Consider the following 21,265-nt stretch of genomic DNA (forward strand, 5'->3'; position numbering starts at 1 on the left):
TGGCCCGCCACATCATTTTACTGGCCCGCAACAATATTTTTTTGGGCCGCATTCTATGCGGCCTGGAATGTGGCCTGTAAGCCTGGAAGAAATGTGCGTCAACAAAAGGAAAGGGAAACAGTTTTTCTTTTTTAAAATTTATTTGGTCCATTGTTCACAATGGACAAAATTTGAAAGTCATGACGACAGATGTATTTTTTTTAATGCATTCTAACTAAATGCGATCAAAAGCTTGCTTACAATGAAGCCTAATGGAGCAGCTCTATTTTGTCTATAAAACCTTTAAAAAACATTGAAACACCTCTGTACGGAAGCCTGTAAAGGACTGTATGTTAACTTAGGGCACGGGTGTCAAACTCAAGGCCCGGGGGCCAAATCTGGCCCGCCACATTATTTTATGTGGCCCGCGAAAGCCTGGAAATAATATGCGTTAATAAAATGCTTAATCTTTTCTTACTAAATATATTTGTTCTTTCCCTTTTGACATTAAAAATCATGTACTGCATGCAATAGCATATCTTTTAAAGTTCAATATTATCAAAATCAAATATTATATTATCATGTATTCCAAACATATTTTTTGTTAAAATAAAGATAAATACTGTACTTAAATATCTGCTTGACTTATGATTTCAAAACAAATTATCAATCAAATTGTAGGCTGTAAAATTGACAATAGATTTTACGGTTAAATTCCGCCGACTGAGGTTTTTTTTACCGTAAAATCAACATTGGTACTGTTTTTTTCCATATACAGTAAGACATTAAAACCTTAAAAAACAAAAAAACAACAACATAAAACAAGATTTTATGGTAAAAAAATAAAACTGTCAGCTCTGTTGCTTGAATTTTAACACTAAAACAATGGTATTGTTTTTTCATTCCATTTATAAAAAAAAACATTTTATGCTGTAAAAAACCCACTGCTTTTACTGTAAAATTCTGGTCACTGAGCTCACAGTTTTTAAAGTAAAATGTTTTTTTGTTTTTTTTTGCAGCTTATGTAAAAAAAATGTATTGTTAATGTATACATGTATATTCATATATTACTCATTGTTAAGCGGCCCTCTGAGGGCAACCATACCTGCGATGTGGCCCTCAATGAAAACGAGTTTGACATTCCTGCCTTAGGGGGATGCTCGAATTATTCACTATATACCACAGAAATCTAGTCTAAGGGAGAGTGAGAGGAGACGACTTATATAGTTGAACAATTTATTATATACCACATAAACATACAATAACCAGACAATAATAAACACACATAAATTACACTCATCCCCACTCACACACTGCCTCCCCATTAGGACCTCCCGCACTAAACCAATCACACAACACACACACACACAGTCCATGTCCAACCTGGGCCCCTTGGCTGGGCCAGAAGATTGTCCGTTGCGGTTCTGCTAATTCGGTGGTGCACGTAGGGGTGGCGTGGGGTGAGTTGAAACTGCTGGATACAAAGGGGGCGTTGGAGAGGGGGGACACCTCCCGTTGTAGAGAAGAGAAACTCGGCCGTGCTTCCTTTAGCTCGCCTCCCGAGCCCAGTATGGAGCGAGAGGAGAACCAGCCTCTTCCTGGGTCACCTCTCTGCCGACTAGTCCGTGACATTCCTACCTCGCGCTGTCCACGTCCCTCGCATTGATGTAACCACGATAGCAAACAGCTAAACTCTCTCTAATGTTCCCACACTCGCTCTCCAGAGTAGTTACTTCTCCAAGCTGCAGCCGCGGTGAACTATCTCCCGTGCAGTATTAACGACGCTACGTTGCTCGTTAATGTCGGAGTTCTCTAAACACTTTCACTCTTTTACCTGCCAGCGGAAACGGAACTGATTGATTGATTGAAACTTTTATTAGTAGATTGCACAGTACAGTACATATTCCGTACAATTTACCACTAAATGGTAACACCCGAATAAGTTTTTCAACTTGTTTAAGTCGGGGTCCACGTTAATCAATTCATGTTTACTGCCCGTAACCATAGCAACCGCAACCACAGCAACGGTTAAAACAACTTACAGAAGCACATTTTAGCTTCCCAAACGACACATATGAAATAGAAATAAATAATAATTAATCCCTTAACAGAAATTATCTTCAATCTGCAGAACTAAAGGGACAATTACACAAATATACAAACCTTCAGAACAACCTCCATTAAAGTTGTATGTACATGACGTAATTATATATGTAATGTAGTAACGGGCACATTCATAATAACATGTAATAAGTACGTATTTTGATCATTTTAAGCATACGTGGTTAATTAATAAAACGTGTCACGACGTTCACTTATTAGTGCCTACTGCAGAATTTATGAGAGCCAACAAACGTAATAAAACAACACTTACTGTAAAAGGTCTGCTGCCATTAGGAAGCCGACTGCTAGGATGTTCATATATTCCCATTTAGATGAAGAATGATTAATAATCCTCGCAAAGAAAAGGGGGTGGGATCAAGGGTCTTTTTGTGTCGTTCTTGCCATTTGCCTGGCCATAATTGGCTGTCGAAGTGTACCAACTTGTTGGAATACATCTTCATCCTTCTACTATTCAGGTGAGAGGCGTGATTAATAATCTAGAATGGGTTATGGTAAATGGGTTATACTTGTATAGCGCTTTTCTACCTTCAAGGTACTCAAAGCACTTTGACACTATTTCCACATTCACCCATTCACACACACATTCACACACTGATGGCGGGAGCTGCCATGCAAGGCCCTAACCACAACCCATCAGGAGCAAGGGTGAAGTGTCTTGCTCAAGGACACAATGGACGTGACTAGGTTGGTAGAAGCTGGGGATCGAACCAGGAACCCTCAGGTTGCTGGCACGGCCACTCTCCCAACTGCGCCACACCGTCCCCAAGAATAAAGTTTGATGAGCAAGGAAGCGAGGAAGCAGCTGATCAGTCGATCATGTCAACATAGGCACGCAAGCTTGTGATCACAACCCCGCTATAAATAGTTTGTCTGTGTTAGCGCTTATAATAACAATATCACTAATACTTGGTTAATATTCAAGTCACAAAATGTAAATGAAGAATTGTTGGCGCTTTATTGGGTTTTATGGGCGGAATAGAGGACCTCCCATTTGCTCCGCTGTAAGCAAACTTTTATTAGCGTTTATTTATGACTTAGAATGTAAAAAAGTACATTTGTTGTCATGTCTTTCATAATAATTGTGAACGATAGGCAAAATTCCCCCCAAAAAGTGCAGGTTCCCTTTAATCTTTCAAACTAAATGTAATCGATCTTTCCAATATTACCAATGTATGTACCGCTTGGAATTTGCTTGTCCTTTAAACTTCAATATTACAGTGTCTGATCATGCAACAAATATTGAATATATCCTGCATTGCAATTTTTTTGTAAGTATAAAAATGAATACCTAAATATCTGCTTGCATGTGAATTATCTCACTCATGGTTTCAAAGCAAGTTATCCATCCATTTGTACAATGTAATAATCAAATGCATAAGCAATCGTGAAGTAATATCGTAAGGCAATGATACCTTTATAATTATACATATTCACTGTTACAAGCAGCCCTTTTGAAGGCAGCCATAACTGCAATGTGGCCACCATTGGTTTAGAACACACTTCAATATAGCCCAGGGAAGATGGACATACACATGTTATCTTTGTGTGCTGCATGTTCATAACAAAACGTCACAGGTCTGACCATACGATGCCATGAATGTGGAATGAAATTAGTGTTTCCATGGTGACAGCCTGTATACACGCATAAAGCTCATTTAAATTTGGCGGTCTGCACCACATTTGCACATGTTATCGATTGTACACAAAGTCTTAGTAGATCACACGCGACACGCCCATTAATAGTACACGCCGTTTTAGAGTTTGCACACGCTGTATAACACTTCTTATTTGGACCTGAGTAGATGAGGCTCTAAGTGTGCATGTCTGTTTACCAAAGGGCATGCATGGCATCGGGGAGGAGGTCTTCCTGTCCCTGCCCTGCATTCTGAACAGCAGCGGCGTGAGCAGCGTCATTAACGTGACCCTCACTGAGGCCGAGGTGTCACAGCTGAAAAGGAGCGCAGACACTCTGTGGGGCATCCAGAGGGACCTCAAGGACGTGTGAACTTCGGTAGACCACCGTGATCCGGACCCAATTTGCACAATCTGATCATTTTACGTCATTCCTCTGTGTACAACTGCGATAATTATGTAAAAGCACAACACCAGCGTTGTTTTAACCATGACAAGATTCAAGTATTAAGCACATTTTCTCCCAAACGACTAGTAAATTGAAAAAATATTGTAGTGTTTTTGCTGTTTACCCCAGATTCAAGCACAACCAAAACAATTGATTTAATGTGTGTCTTTAATAAAGTTCCTGCATTTATTGTGAAACAAATAGAGAAGCTGATCTATCCAGAAGGAACCCAAACAGTTTTCCTCATGTTGCCTTTGTGTCTTATGAAGCAGCATTTCCAGAGCACATGTAGGTTAGTACAGAAGAACTTGAAAGTGCACAAGTTGTAATTGTCTGAGTCTGTGATGGAAGCAGTTAATAAATGAATTCAAACACCTGACAAAGCACTCTTCTCTGGAATGACAAAGTTTATAATTCATATACATTGCTACCGCATACAATTCATTCATGATTTTTGAATCATGACTTTAAAGTGTGTATCTTACAAGCGGTAGAAAATGGACGGATGGACTACTATATCAATATTTTTTGTTAGCTGGCTAAAATCAATTATCTATTTTTATTTGTATTTTTTTGTTTAGTTTTTCCATCCATCCATCCATCTTCTTCCGCTTATCCGAGGTGTTTAGTTTTTGTATTCATATTCAAGCTATTTGTGAATAAAAGGGTGTTTTACTACCACCTAATATCACTACATGTATGTACACAACGCAAGAAAGAGTGATTACGAATGCTAGTGTACAGCATGTGTTTAGGTGTTTATAAGTACAATAAGTCATGTGTTTTCCTTTTTACTTATCAAATGTCACATTTTTGTGGTCCAAGTTTACATTTGCTGTGGTTCGCGAGGTAAAATCGACCTCTTCTGGCCCTTTTAACTGCTCTCCTGTAGGTGTAAACTTGATTGTAGTGCTTCCCCAAGCAAAGGCCGAACTGGCTCCTGTGGCTGTTGCAGCTGAGCTGTTGTTGTTGTTGTTGTTGTTGTTGTTGTTGACGGTGCTGCTGTTGGGCGTTGTTTTCACTCAGGGAGAAACACAGTTTGGGATCTTCCAAAAAATGTCCTACGGTGCTTCTTCTCGGATTAATTACAATGGAACCTTGACAAACAGCAACAAAATCAATTAAGCATCTATCTATCTATCTATCTATCTATCTATCTATCTATCTATCTATCTATCTATCTATCTATCTATCTATCTATCTATCTATCTATCTATCTATCTATCTATCTATCTATCTATCTATCTATCTATCTATCTATCTATCTATCTATCTATCTATCTATCTATCTATCCATTTATCTATCATTTCAAAAATACTATTAGGTCCACGGATAGTGACATAATGAATGGCATTTCAATCCATATCTGTCCATCCATTTATCTGCATATATACAGTTGTAATAACCACATCATCCTACAATACTCATGCATATTGTGTAATACTGTACGCTTACATTGTGTTTAACTGGTATACAAATGTCCACAAACTGAAATTATACTGTACTATCATTATCATTGTTATACAGTATATCCACAGTGCAAGAAGGAGCGCTACCGCAGGTCCTTTCTACCCACAGCTATAAGACTTTACAACGCACTTATGTGATTACTGTGATCTTTTTTTGTGGCGTGCACGGTTGAACAGGGGTTAGTCAGTGCATGTGCCTCACAATACGAAGGTCCTGGGTTCGATCCCCGGGCTTGGGGTCTTTCTGTATGGAGTTTGCATGTTCTCCCCGTGACTGCGTGGGTTCTCTCTGGGTACTCCGGCTTCCTCCCACCTCCAAAGACATGCACCTGGGGATAGGTTGATTGGCAACACTAAACTGGCCCTAGTGTGTGAATGTGAGTGTGAATGTTGTCTATCTGTGTTGGTCCTGTGATGAGGTGGCGACTTGTCCATGGTGTACTCCGCCTACCCCCCGAATGCAGCTGAGATAGGCTCCAGCACCCCCCTCAACCCCAAAAGGGACAAGCTGTAGAAAATGGATGGAATGGCAGGATCTACACATATTAGTGAGCAATATGTAGTATTTCATACTATTGTTTTGTTTTTCATTATTCTTTACTTCTGTTACTGTAAGTAAAAACCTGCACTGCAACAAGGTAATTTCCCCATTGTGGGATAAATACAAGTATATCCTATCATATATTTATTTATTTTTTAAATGTGTTAATATAATAATTGGATCACGCATGATTTATGTAGTATTTTTAAAATATATATGAATCGAATGTGAAAAAAATTATATTATGTCTGTAGTTATGATATATTTATTTGCTATTATTTTCAAGATTTGTTAAAATAATGATTTTATTATTTAGGATTTATTTTGTGTTTTATTTTTAAATGAATTACATTCAAAAAAAGTACAATGGATTTACGTATATATTATGTCTCTAGTTATGATATGCTGAATTTATTGGATTTATTTTTAAAATATGTCAATATAATTATTGTATAACTTTTGATTTATTTGTTTATTCCCAAAAATATATTATTACAATTTTTATAATGGATGTACATTATGTCTGTAGTTATGACAATTTTTTTTGCTCTCATCTAAAAAAAAATTCATTTTGTCACTTATGATTGATTTGGTATTTTTTTAATAATCAAAAACTAATTTGACAAATCTATTATTTATGTGCAGACTTTAGGGACAAATCTTCAAGTATATTATGATGATTATGGTGATGATTAGTGGAAAGCACTATTAAAAACAATGTATTTACTTTATGTATCTGTGTTGGCCCTGCGATGAGGTGGCGACTTGTCCAGGGTGTACCCCGCCTTCCGCCCGAATGCAGCTGAGATAGGCTCCAGCGACCCCCGTGACCCCAAAAGGGACAAGCGGTAGAAAATGGATGGATGGATGGACGTTTAACCATGCAATTAGATGTTGTCATTTAATTTGACTACATTACACAATATTATTTGTTCAATGGATTATAATAAGGGACAAGTGGTAGAAAATGGATGGATGGATGGATAAATTATAATAATATAGTTGTAATAAACATGTAGTAATCACTCATAGTTTATGTCAAATAGATTATAAAAAGCAACTTTCCTCTGTTCTACAATAAAAAAAGTTAATTAGCATACTTGTTCCTTGTGTTTTCTGGCAGGGACCCTCTCAGAGTCTGCGGATCGTGACAAACTCGTGCACACATCACAACCACAGCTGCAACCTTTTAGACTTCAATATTGCACTACGTATACCAGATACTGACGCTGCCATTCCATGCAGACTTTGTTTATATCCCACCCGATAGGTGACCTTGGCAGCCAATCACACGCTTTTACGTCTGCAGAGGTAAATTTGCGGTGCTTTCTGCTCCTGAAATGCATCATTCATACGCTTTTTCGCAGAAAAGTTGTCGCCTCGGTTTGCAGTTTGGATAATCCATTTGAATAAGTAACCAAAGCAGGCAATGATGTACTTGCCTGCTTTGGTGTCAGCGTTGAAAAGAGCTGTGCAGCGTTAGCATATCATTACAGAATATTTACTCTACACTGTAAAAAATTCGATAAGTCGAACACGCTTCCAGTGAGGGTTGGACTCCGCCAAGGCTGCCCTTTGTCACCGATTCTGTTCATATGGACAGAATTTCTAGGCGCAGTCCGGGCGTTGAGGGTATCCGGTTTGGTGGCTGCAGGATTAGGTCTCTGCTTTTTGCAGATGATGTAGTCCTGATGACTTCAACTGGCCAGGATCTTCAGCTCTCACTAGATCGGTTCACAGCCGAGTGTGAAGTGACTGCGATGAGAATCAAGCACCTCCAAATCCGCCCCATTGCTCTCGCCCGGAAAAAGGTGGAGTGCCATCTCCAGGTTGGGGAGGAGACCCTGCCTCAAGTGGAGGAGTTCAAGTACCTCGGAGTCTTGTTCACGAGTGAGGGAAGAGTGGATCGTGAGATCGACAGGCGGATTGGTGCGGCGTCTTCAGTAATGCGGACGCTGTATCGATCCGTTGTGGTGAAGAAGGAGCTGAGCCGGAAGGCAAAGCTCTCAATTTACCGGTCGATCTACGTTCCCATCCTCATCTACGGTCATAAGCTTTGGGTTATGACCGAAAGGACAAGATCACGGGTACAAGCGGCCGAAATGAGCTTCCTCCGCAGGGTGGCGGGTCTCTCCCTTAGAGATAGGGTGAGAAGTTCTGTCATCCGGGAGGAGCTCAAAGTAAATCCGCTGCTCCTACACATCGAGAGGAGCCAGATGAGGTGGTTCGGGCATCTGGTCAGGATGCCACCCGAACGTCTCCCTAGGGAGGTGTTTAGGGCACATCCGACCGGTAGGAGGCCACGGGGAAGACCCAGGACACGTTGGGAAGACTATGTCTCCCGACTGGCCTGGGAACCCCAGGATCCCCCGGGAGGAGCTGGACGAAGTGGCTGGGGAGAGGGAAGTCTGGGCTGCCCTGCTTAGGCTGCTGCCCCCGCGACCCAACCTCGGATAAGCGGAAGAAGATGTAAAAAATTCCATTGTAAATTTACAGCAAATTGCTGGCTGACTTTCACACTGACATTTACACTAATTTACAATTAAAATGACAATTAATTGCTATTAATTGCTTGGAAATATAAGGCTATTGTAATTTTTAAAGGCCTACTGAAATGAATTGTTTTAAATTTAAACGGGGATAGCAGATCCATTCTATGTGTCATACTTGATCATTTCGCGATATTGCCATATTTTTGCTGAAAGGATTTAGTAGAGAACATTGACGATAAAGTTCGCAACTTTTGATCACTGATATAAAAAGCCTTGCCTGTACCGGAAGTAGCGTGACGTCACAGGCTGAAGGGCTCCTCACATTTCCCCATTGTTTACAATGCAGCGAGAGCGATTCGGACCGAGAAAGCGACGATTACCCCATTAATTTGAGCGAGGATGAAAGATTCGTGGATGAGGAACGCGAGAGTGAAGGACTAGAGTGCAGTGCAGGACGTATCTTTTTTTGCTCTGACCGTAACTTAGGTACAAGGGTTTATTGGATTCCACACTTTCTCCTTTTTCTATTGCGGATCACAGATTTGTATTTTAAACCACCTCGGATACTATATCCTCTTGAAAATGAGAGTCGAGAGCGCGAAATGGGCATTCACAGTGACTTTTATCTCCACGACAATACATCGGCGAAGCACTTTAGCTACGGAGCTAACGTGATTGCATCGTGCTTAAATGCAGATAGAAACAAAATAAATAAATCCCTGACTGGAAGGATAGACAGAAAATCAACAATACTATTAAACCATGGACATGTAACTACACGGTTAATGCTTTCCAGCCTGGCGAAGCTTAACAATGCTGTTGCTAACAACGCCATTGAAGCTAACTTAGCAACGGGACCTCACAGAGCTATGCTAAAAACATTAGCTATCCACCTACGCCAGCCAGCCCTCATCTGCTCATCAACACCGGTGCTCACCTGCGTTCCAGCGATCGACGGCGCGACGAAGGACTTCACCCGATCATAGATGCGGTCGGCGGCCCGGAGATGGAGGAAGTCAAGGTGAGGTCGGCGGCTAGCGCATCTGCTATCCATCTCAAAGTCCTCCTGGTTGTGTTGCAGTAGTCCGTCGCTAATACACCGATCCCACCTACAACTTTCTTCTTTGCAGTCTTCATTGTTCATTAAACAAATTGCAAAAGATTCATCAACACAGATGTCCAGAATACTGTGGAATTTTGAGATGAAAACAGAGCTTTTTGTATTGGATTCAATGGAGTCCGAATACTTCCGTTTCAACGATTGACGTCACGCGCATACGTCATCATACATAGACGTTTTCAACCGGAAGTTTCGCGGGAAATTTAAAATTGCACTTTATAAGTTAACCGTATTGGCATGTGTTGCAATGTTAAGATTTCATCATTGATATATATACTATCAGACTGCGTGGTCGGTAGTAGTGGGTTTCAGTAGGCCTTTAAGGTCATTTGTTTAATGTAGGAATACATGGTAGAGCGGCTGTCCAGCAACTTGAGGGTTCTCGGTTCGAATCCAGCTTTCACCATCGTGTCTTTGGGCAAGACACTTATCCCACCGTGTGAATGAATGATAGATGGTAGTCAGAGGGGCCATAGGCGCAAATTGGCAGCTACGCTTCCATCAGTCTACCCCAGGGCAGCTGTGGCTCCAAATGTAGCTTACCACCATCTTCGTGTGGATGTGGAGTGAATGAATGATGGGTTCTCAGTTCCCTGTGAAGCGCTTTGAGTGTCTCAAAATATAAATCTAATCCATTATTATTTTTATTAATCTTAGAGTAAATTTTGAATAAAGTATTTTAAAATACTGTTACATGCTGTGAAATCCCGATAATTTTTACAACGTGTCTGCAACCCGAAAAAGCAACTTTTGTCATTAAAAAACTTGCTTCTCTGTCCTCCACTTTGCTTTGGATCAAACCCTCAACATTTCCTAACCAGCTCATGGTGTCACTAAACATTTCACCCGTGTGTGCGTGTGTGTGTGTGTGTGTGTGTGTGTGTGTGCGTGCGTGTGGTAGGCTAAAGGTTGGTGGCAGTAGGCGGGGTGGAAGCCACCCACTTCACCCCGTATGTGTCTTGTTCCACTTCAGCTTTCTCCTGAAGGACATCTGCTCACCTATCTAGAGGAAATCTTGTGTCGTGGCAGCGTTTGAAGATGCCACTTTCACGCTCACTGTCCATGACATCCTTAAGCGGCGTACTGCCAGCTTGGGAGGAGGATGAGCTGCCCGTGGAAGACCTGCTGCTGTTTGAGGTGGCCTGGGAAGTCACCAATAAAGGTGAGATCTTAATGTGTATAACTGTGCAAAAATTTAGGGAAAAAAACATCAAACACATATTATTATTATGTGGGTCAAATAGTAGAGGAAATTCAAATGTGTTGCATTTTGGGTTCAACTCTGAAGCTCCTCACAGAGTAAATATTGGAAGCCAGAGAAATTAGAGATAGCCTCTGAAGGGTTAAACATTAAGCTTCAGATAAGTGGTCCCAGTCCACAATGTAAAGAACCCTAACTATTAAAAACACATTAATTGCCTTATCAATGCAAACACACCACATGGCAGTGGATCATCCGTCATGTTTGCATTAAACATTTGGATGGAGGGATGACATATTTATGCTTAATCCATAATCAGCATTTATCCATAAACAATGTTTCTGTCAGTTATGTACTCTGGTTTTCATTATTTTATTATCTGTTTTTTATTTTCCATGTACTGCTACTGTTTATTTATTGTCATTATTCATTCTCATTTAATTATTTAGAAAGAATACTTAAAACTTAAATTACTTTTAAATAATGAAAAATGGTAGCTCCATTATATAAATAATAATAGAATAAATCTTAAAAAACATTTATCTCAATATATTTTTTATAATTGTATATGTTTCTGCATGTCCAGACTATAAAAATGGAAAACCTGTAAAAATATTAAATATAAATAGATATGTATCTTTTTTTCTTTAAAAAACATTTATTTAAAAAAAATGCAAATATGTTCAAATTATTTTTCTATTTTAAACATATTTGTCTTTAATAATATTTCAATTCAAATGATTTGTAAATAAATATTTTTTAAATAAGTACTTACTGTATTTAAAAGGATGTTTATTATATTATACTATATTTTATATATATTTCAATGTATTTACTATCAGATAAACAATATTAAATTATATTATATATTTTTTAAATAAGTAATTAATATATCCAAAATTTGATATACTACCGTACATATTTACTCTCAGATTAAACATTTTGAATACATGCTTTTATTTATATATTTTTAACAATTATGTATTTTTCAAGTAATTTAAATGCAATTATTTTTCAGTAAATAATTATTTTATTTATTATTTAATACATCCATCCATTCATTTGTTTTGTACCGCTTGTCCATTTTATTTTACTTAAATATTGTTTTTGAATAGTTTATATGTATACTGTATCTTCAGACTTTATGGACACCCTAAAAAGTTTTTGAAATAATAAGCTCAGTTGAATAAATCCTTATACTGTATGCATACTATACACTGTTATATACACTGTCTATACACTGTCTATATTGTCTATGAGTTAGTTGCTTTGCTAAAAGTGGTCATAATGTCCAGTTTACTGTTCTATAGATGCTGTCCTCTGATGTACTTTAACATCATTCTGGCCTGACGTCAATCATCATATCAGTGTTTTGTTTGCTTTTGCTCACTAAAGCACTGGGGAAAAAAGGAAAACATATCCACGAGTTTTAAATGTTACAACATAACAAATTCTGGCCATGAACCTTTATTGCACAACACAAAAAATATCAATGACCACTGGAGAGACATGCCAATAATGTTCAAAAATAAATATTTTATGTTATATGCTGTGCATATTAGTTAGATTAAATACTAGAGTCCCTGAACATTGCTCCAAAGTACAGGTTTTGTGTTGATTTATTGTGAATACAAAACTAAACATAGACTTTTGCAAAGGCAGTAAAATATGATCAAAGGCAGCAGCTAAAGGACTGCCCAGTTTATTCCCTTTTAATCACACAGGAAAAACCTGCCAGGTGAACAGCTGATTTTATAACTTCCGGCGCTGAAGCAAGACAACCATGTGACTCGCGTCCCAAATGTGACAGAGGATGAACAAATTCACTACAGTACTAAGACTACAGTGACCATAAACAATTTGCTTCTACAGCAGGGGTGCCCAAAGTTTGGCACATCTGTGGCCCGTGACTCGTTTGTCATTGGCCCTAGACACATTACAAAAAACACCAGCAAAAATTGGGAAAACAGCAAGAAACACAATGAGAAAAAGGCCAAATGTTGAAATCAGCCAATAATAACGACACAAAACTTTGTCTTTCAAAAACAAAAACAAAACAAAACAAAACAAAACCCCCCAAAAAGACTATATATATACTGTATATATACATACATATATATATATATATATATATATATATATATATATATATATATATATATATATATATATATATATATATATATATGCATATATATATATATATATATATATATATATATATATATATATATATATATATATATATATATATATATATATATATATATATATATATATATATATATATATACATACAGTATATATATATATATATATATATATATATATATATATATATATATATATACAGTATATATATATATACAGTATATATATATATATATATATATATATATATATATATATATATATATATATATATATATATATATATATATATATATATATATATATACAGTATATATATATATATATATATTACATACATACATACATACATATTATACATGCATTAAATATATACACTACCGTTCAAAAGTTTGGGGTCACATTGAAATGTCCTTATTTTTGAAGGAAAAGCACTGTACTTTTCAATGGAGATAACTTTAAACTAGTCTTAACTTTAAAGAAATACACTCTATACATTGCTAATGTGGTAAATGACTATTCTAGCTGCAAATGTCTGGTTTTTGGTGCAATATCTACATAGGTGTATAGAGGCCCATTTCCAGCAACTATCACTCCAGTGTTCTAATGGTACAATGTGTTTGCTCATTGGCTCAGAAGGCTAATTGATGATTAGAAAACCCTTGTGCAATCATGTTCACACATCTGAAAACAGTTTAGCTCGTTACAGAAGCTACAAAACTGACCTTCCTTTGAGCAGATTGAGTTTCTGGAGCATCACATTTGTGGGGTCAATTAAACGCTCAAAACGGCCAGAAAAAGAGAACTTTCATCTGAAACTCGACAGTCTATTCTTGTTCTTAGAAATGAAGGCTATTCCACAAAATTGTTTGGGTGACCTCAAACTTTTGAACGGTAGTGTATATACATATATATATGTATATATATAGCGCCAGAATGCAGCTGAGATAGGCTCCAGCACTCCCCGCAACCCCAAAAGGGACAAGCGGTAGAAATGGATGGATGGATGGATGGATATATATAGTCGAGGTTTCTGTGGTTTATCCGTTATACAGTGCTCAATACCGGGGTAGAGAGCAATATACGTTAGGTCAGGAAAAACACAGAGGCTATTTCATCCCTACAAGCCTGTTATTGGCAGAACCCTCAAACTCCCAGGCCTCTGGTAGAGGACCCGAGCTTGAGGATAACACAGATACCGCCCCACCGGGGTGATATATACATATATACACATATAAAATATAGTTGACGCAGGGGCAGATATTTCTTTGTTTTTGGCTGAGACCAAGGATCTTGGGCTGGAAAATGTTGGCAACCGCTGCTAAAGCTAATAACATGCAAAAAATTTAATTCAAATAAGAATTACTTTCAAAATATTAACAAATCTTTGATTTAAATAAATATTTAAAAGTACATTAAACATCTCTAATAATACTGTAAATATAAACTACATTGCTGTAGTTAACTATATTTAACTACAGAAGGTAACTTTATTTAACTACAGCATTGTACAAAATAGAAGCCAATTTATTTGAATGAATGTATACATTTACAAATGCTACATAAATATTTCATACATTTTGTCAGTATTTAAAAAAAAACAAAATAGACAATTTCCCCATTAATTTGAGCGAGGATGAAAGATTTGTGGATGAGTAAAGTGCAAGTGAAGGACTAGTGGGGAGTGGAAGCTATTCAGATAGGGAAGATGCTGTGAGAGCCGGGGGTGACCTGATATTCAGCTGCGAATGACTACAACAGTAAATAAACACAAGACATATATATACTCTATTAGCCACAACACAACCAGGCTTATATTTAATATGCCACAAATTAATCCTGCATAAAAACACCTCAGTGTTTGTTATGCTAGCTCCTAGCTCCTATGCTAGCTCCTAGCTCCTAACTCCATATAAGCCGCCAATCCAATTCAAACACCTGCACAACACACACAATCACTCAGCCCAAAAGACCGTTCACCTAACCCAAGGTTCATAAAGCTTATATATTTAAACAAAGTAACGTACGTGACGCGCACGTACTGGCAAGCGATCAAATGTTTGGAAGCGCAGCTGCTACTCACGGTACCTGATATTCAGCTGGGAATGACTAAAACAGTAAATAAACACAAGACATATATATACTCTATTAGCCACAACACAACCAGGCTTATATTTAATATGCCACAAATTAATCCTGCATAAAAACACCTACGTGTTTGATATGCTAGCTCCTAGCTCCTCTGCTAGCTCCTAGCTCCATAGAACACGCCAATACAATTCAAACACCTGATCAACACACACAATCACTCAGCCCAAAAGACCGTTCACCTAACCCAAGGTTCATAAAGCTTATATATTTAAACAAAGTTACGTTACTTTGCATACCGCTGTACTTCGCAATAGTGATCCTGTAAGCCTATTTTCAATTGTATCAAGCATAACAAAAATAGCAAGGGTGTCAGGTAAGCAGCAGGAAAGCTTTAAGAGTGGTTGTCATACGACAGTCATGTGACTATACCAGGAAAGGGCTTCTCCAAAATGGCGGTGTGTCAGGTAAGCTAGCTAATTTACAAAAGTTTTTTTTCCTTATTTAAGATCATTTTAAAGCCATTCGACGGCTCTAATTAAACTATATTTGCTATATCTCCTGAGTAAACTAATACAAAACTATTAAGCTAAGATATGTTTATGAGTGGTTGTCATCTGCCAGGAAATGGTGTCCCCAAAATGGCATTGTGTCAGGTAAGCTATAGCTAATTTCCAAAATTGTATTTGCCATTTAACAATTATAATGTTTTAATAGTATATCAAATATAACACTTTTACGGTTATTACTACATTTCTTCACAGAAAGCAAGCTAGTTTGATATTGCTATCTGGCTTTTAGCTAATGCCTATGGAAATCCGGTTGTGACTCATTTGTCAAATTAGTAAAAATGTTCATTAGACACTTGATTAATGTCACTGTTTCAGTGGTTTGTAATACATGGATATTATTTGTTTTAATTCAAAGGACATTTTTGTTATCACAAAAACATGTCATGTTGAGTTCTTCTCAAATAATGAATACATTCACTGCAAACTATAAATGTAACATGACACAGCTTGAGTATGAATTAGTAATATTTTCATTTAAAAAAAACATTACAAATGTGTTCTGTGAATTCCATTTGGTCTGTGGGACAGCCACCCTAATTTTTCCTTTAAAGCGCAAATTGTTACCCTGTTTGTGTTATTATGGGTTACTAAAATGTGAAGATAATTTGTTTTCAGGGATTTTTGCTAATTGGGATTGGGCGGACGGAAATAGAACATTTTGCAAACATTAAATGTTTTTTGTGATGTTTTTTTCCCCTGTAGTCGGTGGAATCTACACTGTGATCCAGACAAAGGCTAAGATCACTGTGGACGAATGGGGGGAAAACTACTTCATGCTTGGGCCATATTTTGAACACAATTTTAAGACACAAGTGGAGGCCTGCAAGCCGCCAATTCCCAGCATCCAAAATGCCATGGACGCCCTGATCCACAATGGCTGTCAGGTGAGAGATTGGTACATTTTGTCTCGTAAAAAAGGTGAAAGGTCATTGTAGGGTGTGGATACAAATATCACAACAATTTAGAACATACAAGGTTGCTAGGTAGTGTAATTAAATGGCTTTAAAGACATTACAGCTAAAAAAATGGTCAATGTAATTATGGACTAATGTTTTTTATTATTCCAATTAGAAAGTGTACTTTGACATTTTGAATGTTAATACTACATTTTATCTTGTGTTTTTATACAGATACAAATACAAAGTAGTATCTGGAAATGGGATTTAGCTCAATTATTTCTATTATATGTATTGCATTGAAGCAACAATACCAATTTGTGTTAGGCTACTAAGGAGGAGAAATTAATTACTGAATTCATTTATTTGTCCACTTTTTGATGAGTGTATGTCCACAAATCAAAGCAATTATAGCAACCAATACTGTGTAAAAATGTTTTACTTTGACATTCAGTTCAGTTCACTAAATAGGGACTTCTTGTAATTGATAGAGGTGACCACTAGATAGCAGTCGTACACCATAACCCTCCATTATTGAGTGCATTACTTGGGTTAGTAGAAGTACTAGTAGTATTTTATTTTTGACATGTTAAAAACAAAGAGAAATAAATAATAAAAAGAGGAAATTATCTTAACATCACAGTAAAGTACAGAAATATAAACAAATACCAATAAAGCCTCATCATATATATGACATCATGATTAATTTAATCGGTAATGATGCATATATTTTCTTTAAAAAAAGCTAAACAAATGTTTTGCATGTATTTAAAAACAAATATTTTTAATTAGTTATTAGTATTCCCATATATTTGTTCATATAATATCATTTAGTTCTATTTTTTATTTCTGCTTCTTATTGTACAATGTAAAACAGGCTGCACTATAAAATAAATAACTTGAGGTTGTTTATTGATGTTCTCCACAATGAAGTCACTATAAAACTAAGCACACAAATGAAAGTATTTTAATATACATACGAAGTGCACATACATGTAGTAATCATGTTAAACTAATAATATTGTTTGGAATAAACAGAAAAAAAGCAATACAATTATACGGTAGGGAGATTGGCTCGAATGCTGCTAGCTCAATGCTAACGTACAATGGACCACCTCCTTGGCCGCCTATTCCAGCTGCACTTGGGCAGAAGGCAAGGTACACCCTGGGCAAGTCGCCGCCTCATCGCATGGCCTATTGCAATTATGTTTTTTGTTTTTTTAAACTATTTTGATTATAGGTTTATTTTGGCCGCTGGCTAATCGAGGGTAGTCCGTATGTTATCCTGTTTGACATTGGCTCTGCGGCCTGGAACCTGGACCGTTGGAAGGGGGACCTGTGGGAGACCTGCAACATTGGTCTGCCATACCAAGACCGAGAAGCCAACGACGCACTCATCCTCGGCTCCCTGATTGCCTGGTTCTTTAAAGAGGTTAGGTCTTTCTCTGTGTGCACTGCTGGTGCATGGGTCCTTACTCTCTATGTCTTCTTTATTGGCTGCCCTTCTTTCTCTTGCCTGTGTGTGTCTGTCTTACAGTCTGGGAGTCTGAGAGTAAGTTGACCCAGTGTCATAAATGTACTGACCATGTCGATGTACTTGTTTTGTTTTTAGTTAACAGACCAGCTTGGAGACAATCCAAATGTCATCGCTCACTTCCATGAGTGGCAGGCAGGTCCAGGGCTTATTCTCTGTCGTTCTCGTAAGATCCCCATGGCAACGGTTTTCACTACTCATGCAACTCTGCTGGGACGGTACCTCTGTGCTGGAAATGTTGACTTCTACAACAACCTAGACAAGGTAATCTTTGCAGTGTTAGTTTATTGTTAATAATATTAATGTTAGTAATGTGATCTCAAAGAAAAAATTTATTAATAATTTTATAAATAATTTATAATAATTTTAAATATAACAAAATATGATAAATACAAATAATAATGAAAAAACAACAACTATGATAATACAGAAAAAAAACTATTATTTTTATACTTTTTAATCAAACTTGAATTTAATTTGAGGCATGTTTTGTACCAAAACAAATGAATGAGAAAGAGATTGTTCAATACTATTTTTTTAGTGCAATTTTAACATCAATATAGCATAAATCTTATTAAATCAACACTGATTCGAACACAGATTTTGTACACCACTGGAGAAATTTGCCATTATATTTTTGTCACTGACAGGGCAGGAAGCGGCTAGGAATACATTTGCAGTACAATTTAATATAAAGTGTCCTGTCATTCGTTATTGGCATTTATTATGCGCTTCTCCACACCAAACAATGCGACCCGCGACTTGCGGGGACCTACGAATTGTGTGTGTTCTGCTTATATGGCGGGGCAACCCTAGGCATTATAATTGTGATCAGGCTCCTAATTATTTGGTGTAGGTGTAGATAGAGTCGGTGGCATCATTTCCATGCACATGCACATCAATACTGTAAATAATATTGTAACTGTCTACATATGTGACCCTAATGATCACCCTATCTCAAAAAGGGCCAAATAGGAAATAGCTGTAATGACCCCTGCAGTTTTCCAGTTTTAGTTTTGCTATTAATATGTACAGTACCACCTCCGTTTTTGTATATGAAGCTTTTCCTATGATTCGTTTTTTAAAATGTTTGCCAAAAATGTTTTGTATACCATCTCGGTCTTTGTATGGCCAAAAATTGCACGTAACAAAGTGGTCCGTTTGCCCACAAATCATTCCGCAAAATCGAGTGCCCAAACGAACAATCGTATTGATTGGTGACTCAGTGTCTGATTTTTTTTTATCGAGTACAACCGCAAATGGGCCCAAAGAAAGTTGCAAGACTAATGAAGAAGGTGATGAACTCGACTTGAATTCAAGAAAAAACTTGTAGCAAAATACAAATGTGCCGTCCGTGTGGCTTTCCACTACCCTCCTCCTTGTTCAATAAAGGTAAAAATGATGTTAAATGTTCATTTATTAATTTAAGTCGTCATTTATATGTATTTTGCATTGTTTTGTCATGTGAAACTATAGTTATTCTTTATATGTTTTGTGTTAAAGGGGCCCTATCATGCAAAACCAACTTTTCTTACCTAGTGGTACCTGCTGTTGTGCATTTGAGATCTGCATAAATCCCGAAAATTTGAAATCAAAGCATGGAGGCATTGCGGAAATATTTATAAAACAATCTTGTTTTCTTATCTACTTTCTTCCAAACGGTCCGTTTGGAATGTGCACAATGGGTGACTTCACCAATTAGGAACATCGTCAGCGGACTATCCATACATGGTATAATTCTACCCAGACTGCCTTACGCATATCCATCAATTTTGGTTTATGCACGCGCATCTGTAGTTAAGTTCAAAATGCCCAAGATCGACTCGAAGAACAAAAATGCTGGTTGTATTACCCAATTCAGGACCCAATTCAAACCTCCAGTCTCATCTGAAGAATTAGGAAGTTTCTGGTTAACCTTTTTGTTTCGCGGTAATGTGCCTTCAGTCTGTGAAAAAGTTGCTTCAAGTGTGTGCCAAGAAGAGTCCTGCTCCACCACCAAACTTTCACAAAAAGATGGTTTTTTTCTGAAAAACTACTTTTAATTGAGGGCTCGGTGACTACTATCTATGGCATTTGTAACAGATTACTAGCTAAAACCGAAGTACCACTGTACTGTTTACAGTACACCAAGTTGCCAATTTATTTTACCGCTCTCCTCATAACATACATTAAACCTAAGAGAGGGTAGAAAGCTGTTCCTATCCATTATCTACTCTTACAAATAGTTTGAACTCACTAATGTGGGTACGGATGTAATTTTGCACACAGACTGAAAAATATTGTAGACCTTTCCAAACACTTAGATTATCATTAATGATTCTGAAATGTGTGTAAATGGTTTCAGGGCAAGGGGTTGTAATTGGCTCATTGTAAAGGTCAACCTGGAGCAAAAGGCCACTCTCTGGTTCAGTGGGTAATTGACCACAAAGGTGTACTGTTTGACCTAAACAGTTAATCCATATATAGTTAATCTGTTTTATTGTTGAAATGATGCCAAGTATGAATGTTGCACTTTGCATATTGAGAACACATTATGATGAAGGACACACATCCAGAGGTTATAAATGAACACCATTACCTAGGGGTGTAACAGTACGTGTATTTGTTTTGAACCGTTTCGGTACGGGGGTTCCGGTTCGGTTCGGAGGTGTACTGAACGAGTTTCCACATGGACATATTAAGTAGCGTAACGCACGTTGTGTAAACAACGCACACCGAGGCACAACACATGGCATGCTAGCAGCTAACAGGCTACGATAGACTGACCGTACGTCCTCTTTTCACCGGACATGTCCTCTTTTGCGGAGCTGTCAGGGCAGAGATTCTTAAATGCCTCAAATATCCGGCATTTTGAGTTAGGGTTGCGTGTATTTTCATAGTACGTTCAGGGTTAAGAAGGGGTTAAAAACAAAACAAATTGTGCACGCAGCAGCATTCGTGAGGGAGGGGCAAAGCAGAGCGAGCGAGAGAGTTATGATAAACGTGCATGCGTCGCCAGGCTCTGCTTTTTATCCATA

General features: G+C 37.5%; 2 protein-coding genes across 6 annotated transcripts in view; both read left to right on the plus strand.

The window, feature by feature from the left end:
* ldhba (lactate dehydrogenase Ba) overlaps nucleotides 1-4,578 on the plus strand; it is a 30,790-nt gene extending 26,212 nt beyond the window's left edge. The window contains exon 8 of the mRNA XM_062065636.1: nucleotides 3,941-4,578. Within this exon, the coding sequence (XP_061921620.1) occupies nucleotides 3,941-4,108 (168 nt within the window). The 3' untranslated portion in view covers nucleotides 4,109-4,578. The remainder of the gene's footprint in view (nucleotides 1-3,940) is intronic.
* A 6,188-nt stretch (nucleotides 4,579-10,766) lies between these two features.
* gys2 (glycogen synthase 2) overlaps nucleotides 10,767-21,265 on the plus strand; it is a 39,475-nt gene continuing 28,976 nt past the window's right edge. For 4 of the 5 annotated variants that reach the window (XR_009828049.1, XR_009828050.1, XM_062065637.1 and 1 more), the window contains exons 1-4: nucleotides 10,767-10,968; nucleotides 16,521-16,702; nucleotides 17,955-18,146; nucleotides 18,327-18,512. Coding sequence is in view for 3 of the 5 variants with exons in the window: in XM_062065637.1 (XP_061921621.1) it covers nucleotides 10,845-10,968; nucleotides 16,521-16,702; nucleotides 17,955-18,146; nucleotides 18,327-18,512 (684 nt within the window). In the remaining 2 variants the exon portion in view is untranslated. Of the gene's footprint in view, nucleotides 10,969-15,686; nucleotides 15,714-16,520; nucleotides 16,703-17,954; nucleotides 18,147-18,326; nucleotides 18,513-21,265 lie in introns of those variants that run through there. The other variant, XM_062065639.1, reaches the window with a different exon arrangement.

The sequence above is a fragment of the Entelurus aequoreus genome, linkage group LG12, assembly GCF_033978785.1.
Source record: "Entelurus aequoreus isolate RoL-2023_Sb linkage group LG12, RoL_Eaeq_v1.1, whole genome shotgun sequence".
Lineage (NCBI taxonomy): Eukaryota > Metazoa > Chordata > Actinopteri > Syngnathiformes > Syngnathidae > Entelurus > Entelurus aequoreus.